At 35.6% G+C, this 22,191-nt stretch overlaps 1 protein-coding gene across 3 annotated transcripts; it reads right to left on the bottom strand.

Annotated features, from left to right (window-relative positions):
- Positions 1–1,190: 1,190 nt before the first annotated feature.
- atg5 (ATG5 autophagy related 5 homolog (S. cerevisiae)) lies at positions 1,191–21,736 on the bottom strand. 3 transcript variants are annotated; one of them, XM_042755711.1, is made up of 9 exons: positions 21,619–21,736; positions 20,294–20,447; positions 20,069–20,196; positions 19,084–19,162; positions 18,844–19,006; positions 16,694–16,788; positions 12,320–12,437; positions 2,499–2,657; positions 1,191–2,412 (listed from the first exon to the last, which is right to left on the bottom strand). In XM_042755711.1, the coding sequence occupies exons 2-8, from the start codon at positions 20,399–20,401 to the stop codon at positions 2,521–2,523; spliced, it is 828 nt and encodes a 275-aa protein (XP_042611645.1). In that variant the 5' UTR covers positions 20,402–20,447; positions 21,619–21,736; the 3' UTR covers positions 1,191–2,412; positions 2,499–2,520. The 3 variants fall into 3 exon arrangements, with proteins under 3 accessions (XP_042611645.1, XP_042611646.1, XP_042611648.1); XM_042755712.1 differs by having other exon boundaries at positions 1,191–2,657; positions 19,084–19,161; positions 20,068–20,196; XM_042755714.1 differs by having other exon boundaries at positions 1,191–2,657; positions 12,329–12,437.
- Positions 21,737–22,191: the final 455 nt, after the last annotated feature.

The following is a 22,191-nucleotide window of genomic DNA, read 5'->3' as shown; positions in this document are numbered from 1 at the left end:
ATCTACAAAACGTAAAACTGTGCCATTAATATCACAAAGAATCTGGAATGAAAAGAATTAAACCTCTGATTATGCGTAGATCAGCATGTAGATTTTCTAAATGCAAAGAATACCTACGACATTTGCCAAAATGTAAAGTATACAACAGTTTACAAGTATCCAGTATACAATGCAAGGCACTTGGCCAAACTGTGTACTTTCACTGTGACTAATGAACCGGATGTACGTGGCCACATGACAGGTGTTATTACCAATGCCTTCTCACTCATTTTAGTTAGATTGTGGACACAAGTGGACACATTTTTAAGTAAAAATGAGGGAAAAAATTATAGAGAATGGCCAAAATTGAACTTAAACATTGGAACAAGCTCATAACACAAGTTAATAAATCGTTCGAACAAATTTGTAATTTGTCGTCACGATACTTTTCATGTTAACACATTTTTAGCTACTACAGACCTCCCTGAATTTTTTTTAGCATCTCCTTCTTGACTCATTACTTGAATTTAAAGTGGGATAATCAAAAAAGAATCTGGATGGAGGCAGATCTGAATTTGGGCTTGTTGTCGATTGTAGGAAAAGGGCGGATTTAAGCAGACTAAGGCCCTGTCCACATGAACGTGGTTATTTTTAAAACCGCAGCTTTTTCTATGCGGTTTGACCGTTTGTCCACACGCAAACACAGCACCAGGTCACTGAAACTGAACATTTTTGAAAATGCCTGCCAGAGTGAAGATTTTCAAAAACTCTGGTTACAGTGTTATCGTGTAGACAGTGAAACCGGCGGTTTTGGCTTGTGACGTCGGAGCCACCGCTGTTATCTCCGCCTACTGGAAACTTTTTCAGGCTTCTGACTGGCCAACATGGCTTTATGATTGAGATTATATCGCCACCTGTTGGCGGCTTGGCATCATAGCATGCGTTTGCATTTTCATGTGGATGGAGATTTTTTTTTAAAAATGGAAGGAGGAAAACCTGCGTTTATAAAAAATACCGTGTACGTGTGGACATGGCATAAATGATTGGAGAAGTCTGTCATTTTACTAGATTATCACATTTCAATTAAAAAAGATGGTCAAAGAAAGAAAGAGCTAAATTGTTTACAATAAGATCAATAATACACATTTTATAGAATGCACAGAGTGAATTATCATTTCATTCAGAAAGAAATGACCATTTAGAGCCAACACTGCATAGCTAAAAAATATAGTTTTAATTAAATGCATTTTAAATGAATCTAGCAAAGACAGTTTAGCAATAACCACAATTAATGCACATTTGAACCATGTTTTTATCATTTTAACCGTTATAAGTAGTGAGGAGTTGCAGCATCTTTATTCCTGTAAGTATTCAGAATCATACAAGGAATGATATAAGCATCTTAAAGTTTGTACACAAACAGTACTGTCTCAAGAACAGTCTGCCAAGAAGTCGCCTGGTGGTGGCGTAAGCTCTGTGGTTTAGCCCGCTGTCTCGGTCTGGGGTAAAACACTCACCGATTCCTCTAAACGAATAATCACTCTCAGCTGTGTGTCGTCTGCAGCACTGATCTACAGTCCCCACATCCCCCTAAACACAGACAGCCAGTCTGCCTACAGGTTGTAAATAAATGAGGGGAAAAAATACTGTAAGGTTAATTTGTTGGAAACAGTGTGATATGATGATGTATTTGTGTGGCCTCTGACTTACGTTTTATATTATATATACCCATTTCAAAAATCAAATACTGGCTCTAAATGAATAAAAACCTTTTTCCAAGCAGATACTGCCCCCCCAGCCCCCGAAAATTAAACCATATCTTTAACAGTGTCCGGGAAAGAGAGCCTAATTTGTGCTATATCCCACCAACATTTGTCTGGGACTGTGACTAATCAGCTCGCGGCATCATGACCTCCACAGAGCTGTGTGACCCCCTACACGGCTGCCAAAACCAGACACTGACGCATTTAATCCAGTGAATGAAGTCACCGATATTTGTCCCTCAAATCCCAAAGTCATCATTTTTTTTCCTGCTTTAGTTTTTATGCAAGAATTCCACCTTAATTTTACACATCTGACCCGGATGCTTCCATGAAACATGCTGATAATCAAGCCCCATGGCGGTTGTGTAGTACGTACAGCAGTTTAGTGCTGTTACACTAAACGCCAAACAGGATTCCTCCTAATAATGAACAGATCTGAGAGTCCAAGCGTACATTACTCTCAAATTAGGGAGTGGGAACGGGAGTGTCAAAGAGTTAATGTGGGAGTATAATCATATCAAGCTTGTGCAAATGTATGAATGTAAGAATTTTAAAAGGCAGCAAGAACACGGGACCCATCTGAGAGCTCTAAAAAGTAGATTTGAGAGCATCTCCTTCATGTGAGGTGCACAGGATTCTGATGTTTAATGACCATCACTCGATAAGGCCACTGCAGGGATGAGAATGAGAAAACTGTAAGAAACGGTGTGCCATCAGAACACTTCTGCAAATCTTTTATCCCAAATTCTCCATCACCGGACGACTGGATCCTCTGGAATCAGTCACTTGGTGCTGGGATGATGCTGATGTGGAGAAAGTTGTCTGGGTGGCTCAAGTGTTCACTCAACCACTGGATGGGTGTTTCCAGCAGTGGTTCAATGCCGTGAATCATAACTTGGAATCTCTTTGGCTCATCTGGAAAGAGTAGAGAAAAGAGAAAAGGACACAAATATTTATCAAGGGAAGTACTATTCAAGTCAAGCTTCTATGTTTTATGATGTGTGTGTTAAAGCTTGAATATACAAGAGTTGCATAGTGCTGCTTTCATGTACAACAATGTAACTCACTGCTTACCTATCATAGTATGATGCATTTTTAGAGAAATGAACTAGTTAGTCAGTTACTACTTCAATATTTTGTTCTTCGTTGGTTTTCTACATTTAGAGATTTTTAATTCAATCGCGGTTTCCCTCTTACGTCATACTCCTGGGTTCCACCAGGGTAAAAAGGCACTTTTATTTTCTTGACAAACTAAAAGACGTGATGAAATTCATATGTATATGGAATAGGGATATGCCGGTATCAAATTTTCCTGTTGCGATTAATTGATAATGTTTTGTCACGGTATGCGGTATTATCACGGTATTGAAATTAAGTTTAAAAAAAGTGGTCATAATACAGTATAACAGGTTAAATAACTTTTTCTTATAACAAAAATAACTGAACATTTAAATACAATAAAGCAATACAAAAATATATTTAAAGTTAAAAATTTTGTACCGATTAAAGTGCAAAAGAACTTTAAAGACCCATAGGTATCACATTACAATAAGACCTCATTAGTTAAACTTAGTTAATGCATTAACATTCACAAAGAGCAACAGCTACATTTGCTACAGAAGTTACTAATCTTTGTTAAAAAATACAAGTCTCAGCTCATGTTAGTTCATTAAATAACACAGTTGCAACTTTCGATTTTAACAATGTGTTATTAAAAATTGGAATACCTAAGAGTAATGAATGTTCAGAAGAATTTTTCATTGGCAGTTTGTAACTAATAGAAGCCCTAATGTAAAGTGTTAATGAACAATAAAGAATCAAAAAACTTCCAAAAAATATCTAAGACAAGATTAAAACCAGAAAAAAATTATAAAAAAAATTATGGAAATATATAAATATTATTTTATATTATTTAAATGTTTAGTAGCAGCTGTTTTTATTTATGGGGTTTCCAGGGTAAGGGCTGCATTTTCTGCAGTTTAGCGCCATCTGCTGTCAGAGAGTGAATGTGCTTTCATTCAGCGCATCTCTCACGTGTTCCTCCATGTGCTTCTCGTGCGTGCTTGTTTACATCAGGGTTCACATGCGTCTTTAAAGCAGCATACAACGGTGTTGTGCATTTTGACCAGTTGATGGGAAAAGTATTCTTAAAATGCATTTCAAATTTTGATTAATTTGTAATATATAATTATTCTCGGTATTTGGAAGTGCCCACGATAACAATATCGTGCATATTCATTACCGCGATATATCGCATTACCGAATACCGGCACAAGTCTAATATGGAATGAAAGATATACTGTAGATCACACGGCATCTTAGCTTAGCATCTGATAAAAACACAATAATAAGACTCCAGTCCTTAATAAACGTCTTGCAGCAAAAAGCTGCATGTTTGTAAGAAACAAATCCAGCAAGATGTTTTTAACTTCAGACTCTTGCTTCTGGCTAATATATGTGCCCTCTATCCATAAAACTGCTTTCTCCAGCTGTCTTGTCTGAATCAGTAGAGAAATATGTACAGATCAAGCATGTGAGACAACAACAGGACATTTTCTCTAGAGGAAGCATTATGGACTCAAATTTTAGCCAGGATTATTTGTGGATTATTATGTTTTTAATCAGCTCTTTGAAATCTCATTCTGACGGCACCCATTCACTGGAGAGAATCCAATGGTGAACAAGTGATGTAATGTTAAAATCCCCCAAAACTGTTAAAATGAAGAAACAAACTCGTATACATCTTGGATGGTCTGAGAGTGAGTACATTTTTAGCAAATTTTCATATTTTGGTGAACTATAAATTCTGAACTTTTGACTGGTAATGTAATTAAAAAATAATTCATATTCAGAAATATAGGTATTTTCTGACATTTTACAATTGTTATTCCATGAAATGTGGAAACTACATAACCAGATATTGTGAGAGGTTCTATTGTCAGAGGAACCGCAGCATGGTAATTACTGCTATTCTCCACTACTTTATCATCTCCTGCACAGAACAAATTGACCAAGTTCATGCTGCGTAGCTAGTTACATACAACTGGAAAATTGAAGGAAACGCTAGAGGCAGTAACATTACCCTGTTGACCCATGGAGGTTAAATGACTAATGCAGTTGGACGGAAGGAGTTTCAGTTTGACAGCAAGAGATGGTTCAGGCATCAGCATGTGCGCTGGATGACCTTCTCACACTACTGACCTGCATTGTGACCTACTGGCTCATTTGCATAAGCACATACAGAAAGTAATTGCTGTTTGGCCTTTGAAATCTTTCAGATAAACCACAGAATCTCACTGCATGAATCTCCGTATGAAGAATTTTCACTATAGGACACAAAAAGCAGAACTAAACACTCTCTCTCAAACACACACAAAAGCAATTCATCATGTCTGCTCAACTTACTCCATTTATCTTGAGTCTGATGGGTTTAGCTCAGGGCTGGAGAAGTTGGGGACACAGATAACGTGGGTGCAGGAAGGAACTTCTCATAATAATGCATTCTTTTGTTTATTAAATGAGTGGTCAAAAAGGCATGGCCTCAGCTTTCCTTCTTCCCGCTGTCAGCTCAATTATCTTTAACTAGATTCATGCATCATTTGCGCTTTCATTAGGCATAGCTGTCAATAAGGTCAAAAATACAAGTATTGTTCTATTTCTGCATGAAAAAAGTAAATCTCTTCACCTTACAGCTAAGGAAAGGGTTTGGAAAAGATACTCAAACCTTACTGGATCCCCTGTTGTTGTTTTTTTTTGTGACTTAATAATAATAATAATAATAATAATAATAATCATCATCATCGTATTGGCAAATCCAATCTGGCCACTATCAGATATCTATCTATGCATTTATTTATTTCATTACATATTTTACTTTCTTATATTACCTACTGACAAGTTCACAGTTATTATAAACTTTGGCCAAAATTGAAGGTTTAACATTAAAATGTCTTGATGGATTTCTTTCTTCTAAACACACAGCTTTACACTTCACAAGACACATAATGGACACACACACACACACACACACACACTGTAGTCAACATTTGAAGTGGATCAAAAATTAAATAAAATATATATTTTTACAAAAAAAAATATATATATATAATATAAAAAAAAAAACATATAATTATAAAAAATAAAAAAAATATAATTAATATATATATATATATATATATATATATATATATATATATATATATATATATATATATATATATATATATATATAATATATACTGTATATAATATTTATATATATATATATATATATATATATATATATATATATATATATATATATATATATATATATATATATATATATATATTTTCCTACTAGCAAATCACATCTGTCCACTATAGGACCATCTTTATTGTGTTATTAGTTTTTTGTTTGTTTGTTTGTTTTTGTTTTGTTTTTTGCTGCTGCATATTTTTCATTCTGACATTACCTATAGATTGTTTTGCATTTTGTATGTATTTTTGGTATTTGTATAAATACGTTGCTGTTGTTCATTTAAGATTAGTGGTGGTCATTAATAATAATATAATAAAATTTTTGTTTAGTTGTTGTCATTCTTATTGTTTCATAGTTGTTGTCAGTATTATTGTTACAAGACACAAAAAGGTTCCATAGACAATGTTAGTGAATAATAGCCTATTTAATAAAATCAACTTAATGAGAAACAATTGAGCATTTTGGTAGTTTGCCCAGTTACAAAAAAAAATGAAGGGTCTGTAATTTTTATGGTAGGTTTATTTTAACGTATAGAGACAGAATACCAACCAAAAAATCCAGAAAAAGGTTAGAGATTGATTTGCATTTCAGTGAATGAAATAAGTAATTGATCCCCAAGCAAAACATGACTTAGAACTTGGTGCAGAAACCCTTGTTGGCAAGTACAGAGGTAAGACGTTTTTTGTAGTTGGTCACCAGGTTCACACACATCTCAGGAGGGATTTTGGACCACTCCTCTTTACAGATCCTCTCTAAATCCTTAAGATTTCTTGGCTGTTGTTTGGCAGCTCGAAGTTTCCGCTCCCTCCAGATTTTCTATAGGACTGAGGTCTGGAGACTGGCTCGGCCACTCCATCACCTTAACGTGCTTCTTCTTGAACCACTCCTTTGTTGCCTTGGCGTTATGTTTTGGTTCATCGTCATGCTGGAAGACCCATCCATGACCCATACTCAGTGTTCTGGCTGAGGGAAAGAGGTTCTCATCCAAGATTTGTACATGGCGCCATCCGCTTGACCCTCAATGTGATGAAGTCATCCTGTACCCTTAGCAGAAAATCACCCTCAAAGCATAATGTTTCCACCTACTTGCTTGACTGTAGGGATGGTGTTCTTGGGGTCATAGTCAGCATTTCTCTCTCTCCAAACACGCCAGGTCGAGTTAATGCCAAAGAGCTCAATTTTGGTCTAATCTGACCACAGAACTTTCTCCCAAGCCTTTTCTGAATCATGAAGATGTTCATTGGCAAACTTTAAACAGGCCTGTACATGTGCCTTCTTCAGCAGTGGGACCTTGTGGGCGCTGCAGAATTTCAGTCCATTGCAGTGTAGCGTGTTACCAATGGTTTGCTTGGTGACTGTGGTCCCAACTGCCTTAAATAGCAGGTCATATGGTATTTTAAAGTGTCGTAATATTGTGTTGGAGTCCCCTACAACAGGTTTAAATGCATCTCAGGTCAGAAAACGCAATTTTCTCAGAATATACATTTAATATTCGAGTCATTTGTCAATTATTTCGAAACAATTTGTTCCAAGAAAGTTCAGAGCAAACCCCTCCCTTCCATAAGCCTACTCTGCTGTTGTGACTGGCATAGAGAGGAGTCCTTGAGCCAGTTAGCGAGTGCCACCACTGACAAAGCACCTTTGCATAAAACAATAATATAGTCCTCCAATCCGTTCTTATGACATAAAATACAAAATCACTTATGCAAGCAAATCGTGCCCACAGCGAAACTGTAAACTGTAAACACTTAAAACAATAATGGTGAGTACGTTAGCTGAGTCATGCGCAATGCTGACCCCATACGTCATGCTCACGGAACTGCTTCTGCTTTCAATAGTGAGCGCAAGCTAGATTCAAGTGATTATTTTGAATATGGATATTTTTCTCACAAAAACGCACCGAGTCACTACAGGAGGCCTTTGTTCACCGCCCAGAGTCGTGTGAGACACTTTTTTTTTTTTTTTATGAAAGGGCGCTTTTTATTTCACTTCTTTTGGACTGCAGCAATGCAACACCTGCTGACTGTAATGATAGAGCTTGAAAGATCAAAGACAATTTTTAATATAACTCCGACTGGATTCGTCTGAAAGAAGTAAGTCATATACACCTAGGATGCCTCGGGGGTGAGTAAAACGCAGCCTAATTTTCATTTTTGAGTAAACTAACCCTTTAAGAATAGCTATGTTATAAACTGCAAAAGAGATATTTTTCAAAACCCCATTTGACCTGCTCTTTAAGATAATTAATAAGCTCCTTCCGTGTAGTTCTGGGCTGATCCCTCACCTTTCTCATGAACATCCTTACCCCATGAGGCGAGGTCTTGCATGGAGCTCCAGACCGAGACTGACTGATGGTTATTTTATATTTCTTCCATTTCTGAATAATCACACCAACAGTTTACTCCTCCTCACCCAGATTTTTGCTGATGGTCTTGTAGCCCATTCCAGCCTTGTGCAGATCTACAATCTTGTCTCTGACATCCTTTGACAGCTCTTTGGTCTTGCCCATGGTGGTGGGAGAGGTTGGAATGGAAGATACAGATTGTGTGAACAGGTGTCTTATACAAGTAACGAGCTGACATTAGGAGTAACTTCTTAAAGTGGCAGGACTAATCTGTGTTTCACATGGGCACATTACCAGTCTGTGGGAGCCAGAATTCTTGCTGGTTGGTAGGGGATCAAATATTTATTTCACTCACTGAAATGCAAATCAATCTCTAACCATTATATAATGTGCTTTTTCTGGATTTTTTGGTTTGTATTCTGTCTCTATCCATTAAAATAAACCTACTATAAAAATTACAGACCCTTCATTTCTTTGTAAGTGGGCAAACTTACAAAATCAGCAGAGGATCAAATAAATATTCTCCCCACTGTATAAATGGTGACAGTTGTATATGTTAATTAGTTTTCTGGGTAAGTGAGCATGGCCTTTTGCTCAACAGGATAAATTTGAAACCCGTGCCTTGCATAAATACCGAGAACACTGAAACAGCAAACAAATTGGGGCAGAGTTCTATACGTTCTCATATGACTAAACATGATGACCATTTCAAACACAAACACACACACTTCCATGAACAAAACATCCACGTAATAACGGAACTGACTTGAAGCCAGTTTAAGCTGCAGGACTATTGGAATTCTTTAAAAAAATCATGATGGGGTTTGAAGATATATAAAAACCTTTACATGATATCTAAAAACCTGAACACAGCTCTGACCTTGATTTTTTTTTTTACTGTTAATGGTCAAACTGGATTCTCAAAGAGAGGACTAAACAATCAGCTGACCCTGATTTTGAAGTCACACAGTAATAGTGTGAGCAGAAGAAGTAGCTCATTCCTTGAAGTCCTGTTTGTGTGTCTGCCCCCGTGGAGTTTGTAGGGGTGTAAGGTGGGTGCGTCCCCAGTGTAACTCTCAGAATGACTCTCAGAATGAGGGGAATTCAAACAACACAACTTCAAATAGTAAATGAACACAACTTGCTTTCTTCCGGCAGTTATAACAAACGCCCACAGAAAAGCCCTATAGCGTGGGTCAGCTCTGGACCTCTGCCACCTTGGAATATTTCACACAACCAAGACCAACTTCTTTCAAAGATGGTAGTGAAAATGCAAAAACGTATATTTCATCAAGCCTCATATTATCTTCTTTGCTGATAAAATATTCATATCCGTTGTCGTGACCTTGCTGTTGATAGAGCCATACTTTACTGTTTAAGCTAGAGGGCTGCACTTGGTGCCTATCCAAGATTATGCATGGCCAAAATTCATCCCATTTAACAATCTCTTCTTCACCTTTGGCTTCTAGCACATAAGAGACTTTCTAATGGGCATAAAGGTAACAGTTGGAGGAAGGCAAGAGAAAGCATTTTGGTACAGGGAACTGCTTGGAAAAAGTTACCCCCAGCACTAAGACACCATTCATTTTTAAATATGTGTCTGTAATCCTTTAAAACTGCTGAAAAAAATAAATAAATTAATTAATTAATTTTAAAGTGATAGTCCACCAGATAGTCTGTGAAATATAACACACATACATGTATATATTTAAGAAATGTATGTAATATATATTTATATGTATAATATAAATCTTTTTTAAATATATATATATATATATATATATATATATATATATATATATATATATATATATATATACATATATATTAATTTAAGAAATATATATAATATATTTATATTAATATACAATATAAATCATATTAAATATATACACACACATGTAAATATTTCCTTAAATATATACATGTGTGTGTGTATTTATATATACAGTACATACACATATATTATGTAAACAAACTTTATTTTGGATGCGATTAATTGATTTGACAGCCCTAGGAAATATTAATTATTGAAAACATTTAATTTACAAAATTCCATCTTATTGACTGCTTAAAGCAAACCTAAAGTCCTTTCTGGTAAAATCTTACTAAGCCCCTGACTGAGCGTAATTCTTGAAAAAAGTTTTCATGTGGTAAACAGAAACTCAAGCATGCTTTCCTGACTCGCAAGAACTAACAACATTTCTTCTCACGTCACACAAGTACAGCTGAGCTTCCGTTTACCATAATCGATGTGCTCTATCTATGTGCATTGATCAATTTGTATATGTAAATAAAAGCATAATTTACATCTGTTCATCATAAATCAGCCATGTCTCTTCTGAAGTTTTGGTTTAAATGGCTAATATTATATGGATTACTTTTACAATGCCTTTATGAAATCAAAAAAAGACTTTCAATGGATAGACAAAGCACAATCTAAATCTGTGTTTCAAAGATGAACATAAGTCTTATGGGTTTGGAAAGACATGAGAGTGAGTAAATTATGACAGTTTTAAATTTTGGGTGAACTAGCCCTTCAAAATATTCCAAAACATAACCTCATGTATTTGCTTTTCCATTCATATACAGTTTATCTAAAAAAAAATCCATTAACACATTATATAAACTACCCAGAAATACACAGATCAGTATATCCAACATATCAAACACAACTTACTTAATGATTCAGGTCTTTAAAAAGCACTCTGATTTCTAACTTCAAAATTAATCAGTCATTAATCAGTCTACAGAGTTCATAATTTTTGAGTCACTGACCCTTTTTTTTTTTACCACATAACCACGGTATAACAGCCACTGAAAGTGTTATTTCAATGTCTGTCATAGGTTGAGTAGTGAGACGTGCTGGGGGTGATGGAGGTGGGCGGGCCAGCTGGAGGTTTCCCCACTCGCAGAGTGGGTTGACACGAAGGGCTGATGGGTGGGGGTTTTCTGTGCAATTCATTTATTTGAAATAATACCACACACACTCTTATTCACTATAAAACCTCTAAAACAGAACACGGGGAAATTTTAGAGTACCATGTATTGCCGTTTCGATATATATAAAATCTTTATCTTATTGTGAAAAGCGTAGGAGAGAATGCACCGTTTGAGCATGTCTCCATTTTTACCCCAAAAGGGGTAAAAATCTAGCAATAGATTCCATTCCACTCGGTGTTTGAGACATACAGATTGCTATAGTATGGCACTGACAATACATGTCAGTCTGGCTAAAGCATATGCTTCTTATTTTTGTTTGCGGGAATCCCCATTTCACTGCAACTATAACAGTACTGTAAATCATCAGTGGCATTAAGCCTTTTATAAAACAGAAAACCTCATCTGCTGATAAAGGAGGACGTTTAAGTCACAAAATGCTGCTTTTCACTCATGTGTAACTGATAAATGATTAATCAAGTCTACACTGTGATAAGCAACTATGATTTGAGACAATCTTGAAACAGTAAAGGTATTTCCCCAAGCAGACATGTATTTCCCTGTAATCTCAACACTATGCTCTGAGCTGTTATCAAAGCAAATCCCACATATCTGGAAGAGACAGAACGATAACAAAAAGAGAAGCACAAAGCAGCACTTTCTCTTCAACCAAACCACCAGACTGCTCAGACTAAGCATGCAGGTCTTGAATTGGGCTGGAAGCAGCACAGATGTGCTCCGTCATGCAGGCATCTCCGCCTGCAGGTGCTCCGTTTGTCACTGCTATTGTCTGCTTATCTACTTCCTCTCAGGAGAAACCAAGGCTCCCCCTGTTTTGGCTGTGGATTTCATTCATGCAACCCTGATTTGTCTTTTTCTTTCTTTTCCTATTTCTCATCTCTACTGTAAATCTCTAGATCTTAAAGATTTGTTTTCCTCTTATGTCTTTTGCTCACATCTCTGATTCCAACCTCCTGTGAGAGATAAGTCTAAACTGCAAACACGTTTTCATCTAATAATATCTGTGTGAATTCTTTTCGTCATGTGGATCACCTTCCGCACATATGGCAGCAGGAAACAGCTCCTTCAGCAGGTCTCCCAACGTAAGCGTGTGGCCCTCAGGAGACATTGGTCGGAAGAGCTTTTGGATGAACGGTCTGTCACTCGTCGTCTAAAATGAGACAAATATGAAACCTGTTAGAATGATTATGACAGTGCAAGTTCTCAAAAAATGCAGAATCTGAAGAATGTTGAAGAATGTCTATTACCACAAAAAAAAAAAAAAAAATTGCTTATTTTTATGTAGTTTTCAAGGCATTTGTTTGTATTAGTGATGCTTGGATCATGGTTATATTCACAGATAATCTATGGGTTGGGCGTAATAGTAATAAAAGTATAAAAAATAAAATTCTGATTAGTTGCAGGTCCCGAGTTGATGAGACCAATTATTAAAGGTTTAGTTCATCCAAAAATGAAAATTAGGCTGCATTTTACTCACCACCGAGACATCCTAGGTGTTTATGACTATCATCTTTCAGACAAATCCAGTCGGAGTTATATTAATGCATGGCGCAAGCTAAATTAAAGTGTTTATTATGTTTTGAATATGGGTATTTTTCTTACAAAAATGCATTGATTCGCTACAAGAGGCCTTTGTTCACCCCCCGGAGCAGCGTGAGACACTTTTTTTTATGGATGGGCACTTTTTATTTAACTTCATTTGGACTGAAGCAATGCAACACCTGCTGACTGCAATGATAGAGCTTGAAAAATCAAAGACAATTTTTAATATAACTCCGACTGGATTCGTCTGAAAGAAGAAAGTCATATACACCTAGGATGCCTCAGGGGTGAGTAAAGTGCAGCCTAATTTAAATTTTTGGGTGAACTAACCCTTTAATAATGGAAATATTAACTACATTCTTTAAAACTTAATTATTAACTATTGCTGCATAATTATCAAAAGTGGTACTGTAATAAAGTAATTTCACGTCACCATTTTGCTTGTTTTTGACCTAACAGCCTACTCATCACATACAGTAACAGGGCCTGTAGTTGGAACTTGGGCTTCATTTAACTAAGATAGTTCATCATACAGTAAACGGTATATCAGTATGCATGTAAAGTATGTAAACCATAGCAAATTAAACACTACTTTCAATTAATACAAATTCTATTTTAGCCATTTTAGTTTGTTAACAAAAAACTGAAAACGGTGCTTACATAGTTTTCAACCAATTTATGAATAAGCCTGGGAAATTACCACTCCACTTCACATTATGAATTGAAAATGAAATTTGAGCTTGTTTGAGCAAGACGCACACAACCCACAGCAACGCATAATGCCAACAGCATCTCAGACTGACTGATCCGAAAAAAGAAACAGGAATTTTCAGACTGCTGAGCGATTCGTTACTGTTTTGTACACACTGTCATATTAAATATAAATCAAATATTATTTAGTTTTATTGACCACGATATTATTGTGAGCAATTGTTGAGAGGGGAACTTTATGATTAATTTTGAAAAGGACAGGGTCTCAAGCCCCCAAAGCACTGCACTCTGAGAATTAGAATAATTGTAATGCGATGATCAGGTATAGGTTGGTGTGGATATCTAAATCAGAGAAAATCATTGGTTCAGGTGGGTGGATGATTTATTTTTAAGTGGAATTGGGTGATGTAACAAATGAACAGTGCATCTTGAGTTTGTATGTCTCTATGGTCTGTATATGCTTATATTCTGATACAATAAAAATGTTGATCACAAAAAAAACAAAAAAAAAACAAACTGAACTGAACTGAATGAAAGACTGAATGATTGTGCTTGATTGGCCATTTTCTAAAAGTTGTCTTTCTACCAGTTAAAAAACAAACATTAGCCTTACCAATATAAAAACATTTAATGTTTTCAGGATTTAGGGGGTTTAATTATGAGTTAAAATAAATGTATAATAAATTTAAATAAATAAATGTATAATAGATAAATTCAAAGTCAGCATGCAGTGAAAATTCTGCTGTGTAAATGCACTGATCCTATTGTGAAAAATGTATCCACGCATGTTTGTTTTTTTAAACCCACCTCTTTATTAAAGTCAGCTGCAAGCTAACATTCAGTTCTACCTCCAAACAATCAAAAACTACTAGATAAAAGTCCCCAATCAACATTTTTTTTTTTTCAATAATCTATTTCACTGCAACATGCAAGAAAAGACTGCTACTTGAATTCAGCATTTTTTTCTTATTTGCTTTTGTTAAATTGTATGACCTACATCTTACCAGTATAGGAAAGCTACACACTCAGATCACCAAATAGCACATATATAACTGATCCAGCACACCCTAACACACTGACTACACACCGACCACCTACACTCAAGTGAGTACACTTTTCCTTTGAGCTTTCTCAATTTCCATTTATTTTATGTTATTTTTAGCCAGTCAGCATCCGAGAAATAGCATCTACATAATTTCAGGTTACTCACTTTTCACACCCATTACAGAGCGCTGACAGAAAAATAATTCATTTGTTAATTTAGTCAGTTAGCAGCTGTTTTAAACCCACACTAGTTGGGTGTAATGTAGTGAATTGCTGAATAAGATACTGAGTGGATTAACAGCCGGCAGTCACCGCATAGTCTTTCCTATGGCCTTGTGCGAGCAGGCAAGGTGTCGAATGCTGGACAGGATCCAGTTTTCACACACAACTTGCATGTGGTCATTGATGCAGGGTATCATTCTGTAAGATCTGGACCTGTGGTGACAAACAGTGGCCTGACAAACAATAGGAGTCAATCTTGGTGCTGTGAAAAGGAAACTAGTGACACAACGGCTCAGGTAGTCCAGCTGACACTGACACCCTCAGGTCTCAGGAAGAGAAGGTGTCTCAGGATGCTACGGTCTCGATCGGGTTACCAGAAAAACTGACTCACTGCTCACTCGCACCAAGATCATCGCTACAATCAGAGAAGAGAGAGTGCGAGAAGTGACAGCTACTTCGTTGAATTTTTAAACAGCAGCATTATTTATTGACCCCAGCATTATCCAAAAGGCTCCTGATACTGATGAGAAGTGTGATACTCTGGGTGCCGACACTTTCTTTTCAACTCCCCTGACACCTTAGCTGGCAAACCAGCACATGAACCACACAACAGACATCATTAGCCTTTCTCCAAAAGCAAGAGGCCAGAGAAAAGAGATGCGCTCGGGTCTTAGAGCTCATGATCAGAGGCTGACTCTACTTCTTTAGAGTATGCTGATAATTATAGGTTCTTTAAGCAATAATCGGACTGTAAAACAAACAAACAATCAAAAAGTCAATCAGGCAAGGCAGTACCCATCAGTAACAAAAAAAAAAAAAATCTGTATTTTTTTTTTTTTTTTAATAATATTTTTATATTTATACATTTATATTTGCTATGGTCTCCCACTTTCTCCTATAGAAATTTAACCTGTTATAGTTTACTCCCCTGCTTCAAATCTGGGCATGTAAAAAAGGGTCTATAGGCCAAAGTAATCAAAAGCAATTGAAACCATTTTGATCATTAGGTGGTGATGCCCCAAATTTTTCAGGTACTTTCAAAGCATGATGACACATAAGTTTCAATATCATGATTTTAGGCAAACTATTCGGATGTTTAAAGCTATTTGCCATATTTCTTGATGATTTACCAGTGATCTGCTCAGTTAACCTCAAGGAATAGTCACAATGAGTTTCATTTCAACAGGCTAAAGTGTTATGAAGGCAGAGCCTCACTTTTTAATCAGCAAATTGGTTGATGAATTATAGAAGCATGTTTTTTTGTTTTTTTTTATATGGTTTACATTACATTTACAATCAACTTAAATCCAAAAAAAAAGCAGAATTTACAGATTGCAGTGTCAGATATCCATGTGACACTCAAGCTTATAAATGATCTCAGCATGCTGGTGGAAACAGATTGCAACACAACATAATAGTGAAAGAAAGTTTGACTTATTTCCAAGAAGCAGTTTTTTCAAACATAAAAAATCAAATAAAATAAGAATAAAATTAATATTCTTTTACATCATGAGGTCCTTGTCTCTTATCCACATACTGCTGTTTATTAGGGAGCTCATTGTACTTTCATGATGTATTCCGATTTGTTGCAACCAAGATCATCATAAAAAAAATCCAGCCTTTCAGAACCTAAACATCGTCATTTATATATAATAAACAAAGCTTAAAAATATATCACTCTCCCAAACATTTTTGATTGTTTTTCACTAATTAAAAAAAAAAGTGTCATAAATTGTCTTAAAGTCATAAACATTTCCATTTCACTTTAAATTTCTACCATTTCAGTTACTGAATAAGTAAATTTTTGTCCCATCTATCTAATCCTTTACCCTACTGTACTGTAATGTTCTGTACAATACTGTAGAAAGTAAATAAATGTAGAAATACCTGATATATTCTAAAGGGAATATACCGGAAGCCTCCCTCTTCGGTAGGATACTCCATGAGTTTACGATTCATGGCCCAGAACTGGTCGAATTTATCTGATAAAAGAAAGCAATCATTTTAATCAAACACAAAAACACATTTCACACTTATACTCTCTAAAAAAATACACAACACAATATAAAAAAAACCCCTGAAAATCTTCCTTCCTCAGTACAACATCATTAATCACCATTTACTTTCAATGTATGGAACAAAGATGCAATGAAAGTGAATGGTGACTAATGCAGTCAGTCCCTAACATCTGCTTAGCATCTCTTCTTGTGCTCCGCAGAAGAAAGAAAACCATTTAGGTTTGGAATTGAGTCCAATGAGTCCAAGTCAAGGCCCACTCACATCGAGAACAACAAATACAAAATAACTTCAACTATATTAGCATCCACAACAACGGACAATGACATTCTGTTTATTATAAGCACATGATGCAGTTTTGCTGTCTGCCGCTTTTAATGCTTGAGCACTTTAAAGTCAGGCAGATTCTGACTGACTGTCATTTATACAGCCAATGTGTTTACTGTTATTCAGCTGGAAAAAATCATTCTGAAAGTGATTCCAACAATATCATTCCTCTGTGTGACTATCATTACAGCTGTGCTGTGGATTTCCCAATTCTATCAGAATTGTAATGATTATTAAAGTTGTATATTTATAGCTTATAACTTTAGAATAAACAAGCATGAGATTTCTCAGCAAAGCCGTGTGTGTGTTCCGTCACGCTAGCTGCGCTCTCACATGTGCAGGTGAAATTGTTACTTTCTCTGCTCACACACTCATCAGAGAGGACAGCTGTGGCAGCGTGTTATCAAAACATCTATGATTCTGAAACTTACACCTCTCTCAGTTTATCTGCAGAGCTTCACATTTTCACCTTTAAATTAACAACTGAAACCACTGCCTGCATCGCATACACTAATTCTCAGATGAAAGTGTGGGTTTGAAGCTACTGATGGCATTATGTTTAAAGCTTAAGGCTGGAATACACCACACAACTTAAAAAATAATAATTATTGAAAATTTATCTCATACACTATACGACTAATGATCACACATCACCAGTCATTCCCAAACACAACAAACTCACGCAGAAGCATGAGCTTCAGAAGATACATGAAAAATAAAAACAACATTTCTTTTAAAATCAGCTCAAAGTATAAAATTTACGACACTACCAAAGCTAAAAATCTACAAACTAGCTATAACTTTCAGGAACTTTTTTTGAGTAGTGTTACCCTAGTCTTAAAGGGATAGTTCACACAAAAATTACTATTCTGTCATCATTTACATCAAGTTCCGAACCTGTAAAAGTTTCTTTCTTCTGTTGAACATAAAGATGATATTTTGAAGAATGTGGGTTACCAAACAGCTGCTGGTCCTCAATGACTTCAATAGTATGGAAGAAGAAATATGGGGACCAGATAATGTTTTGTTTCCCACATTCTTCAAAATATCTTCTTGTATGTTCAACAGAAGAAAAAATTCATACAGGTTTGGAACAAGTTGAGGGTGAGTAAATGATTACATAATTTCAAATCTTGGGTAACCTATCCCTTTAATGCAAGACACTACAAGCAAAACCTTTTTTTTTCAGACATGGGGCAATTTTAAAGTTTTGGGCTATTTTGCTTCCATAGATTTTCCTCTTTATGATTAGTGGAAAGACAACATCCACATTGCACATTTCAGTCTTTCTTTTATTACACTATCTATTTGGATCTGTAGATTTATATTACAATATTTATTTTTAAAGGCAGTTTTCTTGAAAAATAAAATAAAAAAAAGATTAAGGTAAAAAAAAAAATCTTATTCTTTTTCCTAGCTGTTGACAGCATTTTCTGATTTATGGAAACCCCCCCCCCCCCCCCTTCAATGCCTGATCCAATGTTCAGATTTCTGTTCCGGAAGTGTATGCAAATTAGAGCATATTAAATTTAACAATGTCTAATTTTTGTAATTGAAACATTTCAGAAAACTACTAATAAAAAATAATTGTTTTAATCTGCTGTGATTAACCAACTGGGAAAAGCATGGTATAAATCACCAGTAGTGTCTTGCCTTAACACACACGAGTAGAAGCTACGGTCAGCAGTTCTTACCGTTCTGCAGACCCATCCACAGTTGTTTATGGTCTTTTTTCTGCATGTCATTGATGACTTGGCTTTTGTGTTTGAGTGCATCTGCCTCTTTAATGCATGACATGAAATGTGCTTCTATCACAGAGTTCGATGAGCAGTGAAGCAAGTCGCGTTCTGGGAAGTTCTACAAAATATAGGAAATTACAACTGTTGCATATCAATAACATCATGAAAAAAAAATGAATGAATCAGTCTACACACCTTAAAGTGCACCGTGACATTCCAGGGCAGAGCTGTGTTTGACGCATGAAGATCAAACAACACGCCAATGGGATAGTGCTAAAATGATGAAAATAGCACGTTTATAGTCAACACATTAGCTAAATCAATCAGTGAGTTCCTCAAAATATGACCAAAATCAAACAGCTCTCATTCCTCAATCAAGCAGAGATCTCATCTATAAGCCTTGTTTTATCCTGCCACCTAGTGGTACAAGACAAAAGTACACCTATAACTCAAACCATAAACAGATAAAGAGCTGCCAGGATTTGAGAGTTTAAAAATCTACAACAAGAAATAAACCAGATCTAAGTACAAGTGCTGGGTGTGATTGTTAAGAATAACCACATACTGTATATGCACCAGCTAAGAAACTGCCATTGAGAAAGTAATGTACACTGCAAAAACAAGTAAAGGGAGTGTCCCACACTTTTTAAGCCAAACCAAAATCTACGTTTTGTGGTTTGCTGATATGTCTTCGGAGAGTGGCCAGTCTTGCGTAAGTTAGGTGAAAGCTGAAATTGCTTACAACACCTTTAATAGAAGCACATGAATGCATAAATTATAAAGAATGTAGTAGACTTTTCATTTTCCTGCCATTTATTAACCCTATAAAGCCTACTGTATTCAAATACGATTCATCAGGCTTTTGAGGAAAACATATTTGTACACCTCTCGATCATCAATGTATTGCGTCGCATTTTATGTTTTGAAACTATAAACCTTTGATCATAAAACGAGCATTTCTTCTTACCGAGACATGATATTATTGGGAGTAATAGAGTGACAACTGATATTAATATGCATTTTGTAGAAGTGGCCTGCATTTAATCTTAATTGCTTCTGTATCCTAATTAGTTGAGTAGCTGTGTAAGTGGCTTTGGATGAATGTGAAAATGAAAGTCATGTGCAAAAGTTAGTTTAGATTAAACAAGAGGTTTGACAACACATTGTCAATTCGACATACCATTTGAGAGGTGTTCCCTCATATTCAAACCACATCTCCTCCACGTCTTCGGTCTTCATGACTCTGAGAAAATGTTTCTTGACTTTATCAGTGACTAGCGTCAGGTAACTGACCCGTGGGAGGAGCAGCTGACACATTAACAGAGAAAACAGCACAGGTCAGGTGACATGAAACTAACCGTTCTACAGCCGAAAGAAAGAAAGTCAGTCTGTCGTCTTAACTTACATAGTAGGGTTCTGCCTCTCTCTCTGTGGTTTCCTCTGGAGACAGTGTGAAACAGGCCGGGATCCTTCCGAACCAAACATCTCGGAGCACATCCTTGTCATCTGCCATTATCACCTTTCTCCAGGTGACACATATAATGTCTTCAGTTACTGAGCTGTTTGGAACACAGAACTTCAATATTTCATAACACCAAGATATCAAGCAGTTCTGACAGAAGGTGTTTATATGTGATAAAACACTCTGTTATCTGTCTTAACACGCAGAAACAACTAAAAGTAAACCACGTGACTTTAAGAATCCCAAACACCCCGACACAGCAACACTGGCTTAGCTTTGGAGTGGGACTATTTGTTTGTCTGATCAATAGCAGATAGATGGAACAGTGATTATTTTTGCAATTCAGGAAGTAAACAATTCACATTTCAAAATAATACAGAAAAATATGAAGAAGTAACCTAAGAAGCCCAATCAGAATCTGAAAATGGTTATTCATATGGCCATGTGAAGAAAGAGAAGAAAAAAAATTTTTACTACTGATGGAACAATATAAATATTATTAAATTTTTTTTTTTTTTTTACTACTGATGGAACATTTGAGGAGAAAAAAAAAATATTATTAAATGAAATTTAATAAAAGGGCTGTCAGAGTTGTTCATTTGAGAAACTCAGTTCAAATGTTTTTAACTTGTTGATACTTCTAATTTTCCATTCTGTTTCGTAAAAACTCAATAAAAATCATGGCACAAGCGATTATTTTATTCTGTTGACAACCCAAGTTCTTAAATATGCTAGATAATTTTCTCAGGTTGAAAGAAACATGATAAACAATAACCTTCTGAGACAGAAAATGATCTGGGATGAGCCATAAACATAAATACGTGACTTATGAAGGCCTCTTTTCATATCTCGTCAAGTTCTCTAAAGAATACAGAAAACAACTACTAATCTAAATGGCTGCAGAAATTGTAATTAAGAGGAAATTAAATGTAAACATCAGATTTAATAAGTGAAATAGGCCTAACAGCTCTGCTAACATTGGGCTAATGTTAGCATTTAACACTATTTATGACTTACAGAAAAACCCCGACAATCTTTAAACCGACACACTGTAAAACGACCTACAATAATCAGATATTAGTGATATTTACTCGCCTTTCTGAGGCAGTAAATATGATAATGTGACCAAAAAAACAAAACAACAAAAGAACAAACACCTTTGGAGCTATTAACCATACCAAAAATTAATCAAACCAAAAAACCACCGAATCCAAAAATCAACAACATACAAAAAATAATAACAGACAAAAACCGGAATAATAAATTACATTCATTAGATGTCGACAGGAAGCATTGGAGTTGAGCTCATCTTCAACACCAAGCGATGTCATACATCCCTAAGAGGGCACAGAACTTCAAATTAAAAGTCTCTACAAGTTCCTTTATTTTCAAAATAAACGTCACAGTGCGTTCAGTTAAAATCACAATAAAATTCTCACACATCCACATCACATCAACAGTTCAGTAATTGTTTTATTTATTTATTTTTAATGGCGCTGTTGAATGATTGATTCAGTACCGATTTGGACGGGACTAACATCTTACAGAATTTCATGTGCTATGATTGTTTTTTTTTTTTTTTGTTTTTTTTAACAGATAATTTTAATTTATAAAAAAAAAAAAACATTTAAATAAACGTCATTTGAGTGTATAGAAGTGGCTATTTATAATAACTGTGCAGAGAAATCTCGACATGTACCATACTTAATATTCAAATGGCCAATAAGAATATTCCGCAATTTAGTTCTGTTTAAATAATTGTATTATTATCTTACTTTTTCTTCAGATGTTATCCGGATATTGAAAGTCGCAGCATGTGAAGGGTTGGTCAAAAACACATT

The sequence above is a fragment of the Cyprinus carpio genome, unplaced genomic scaffold (genome assembly GCF_018340385.1).
Source record: "Cyprinus carpio isolate SPL01 unplaced genomic scaffold, ASM1834038v1 S000006746, whole genome shotgun sequence".
NCBI lineage: Eukaryota > Metazoa > Chordata > Actinopteri > Cypriniformes > Cyprinidae > Cyprinus > Cyprinus carpio.
Note: the sequence above shows the minus strand (reverse complement) of the source record. Positions and strands in the feature narration are given on the sequence as shown.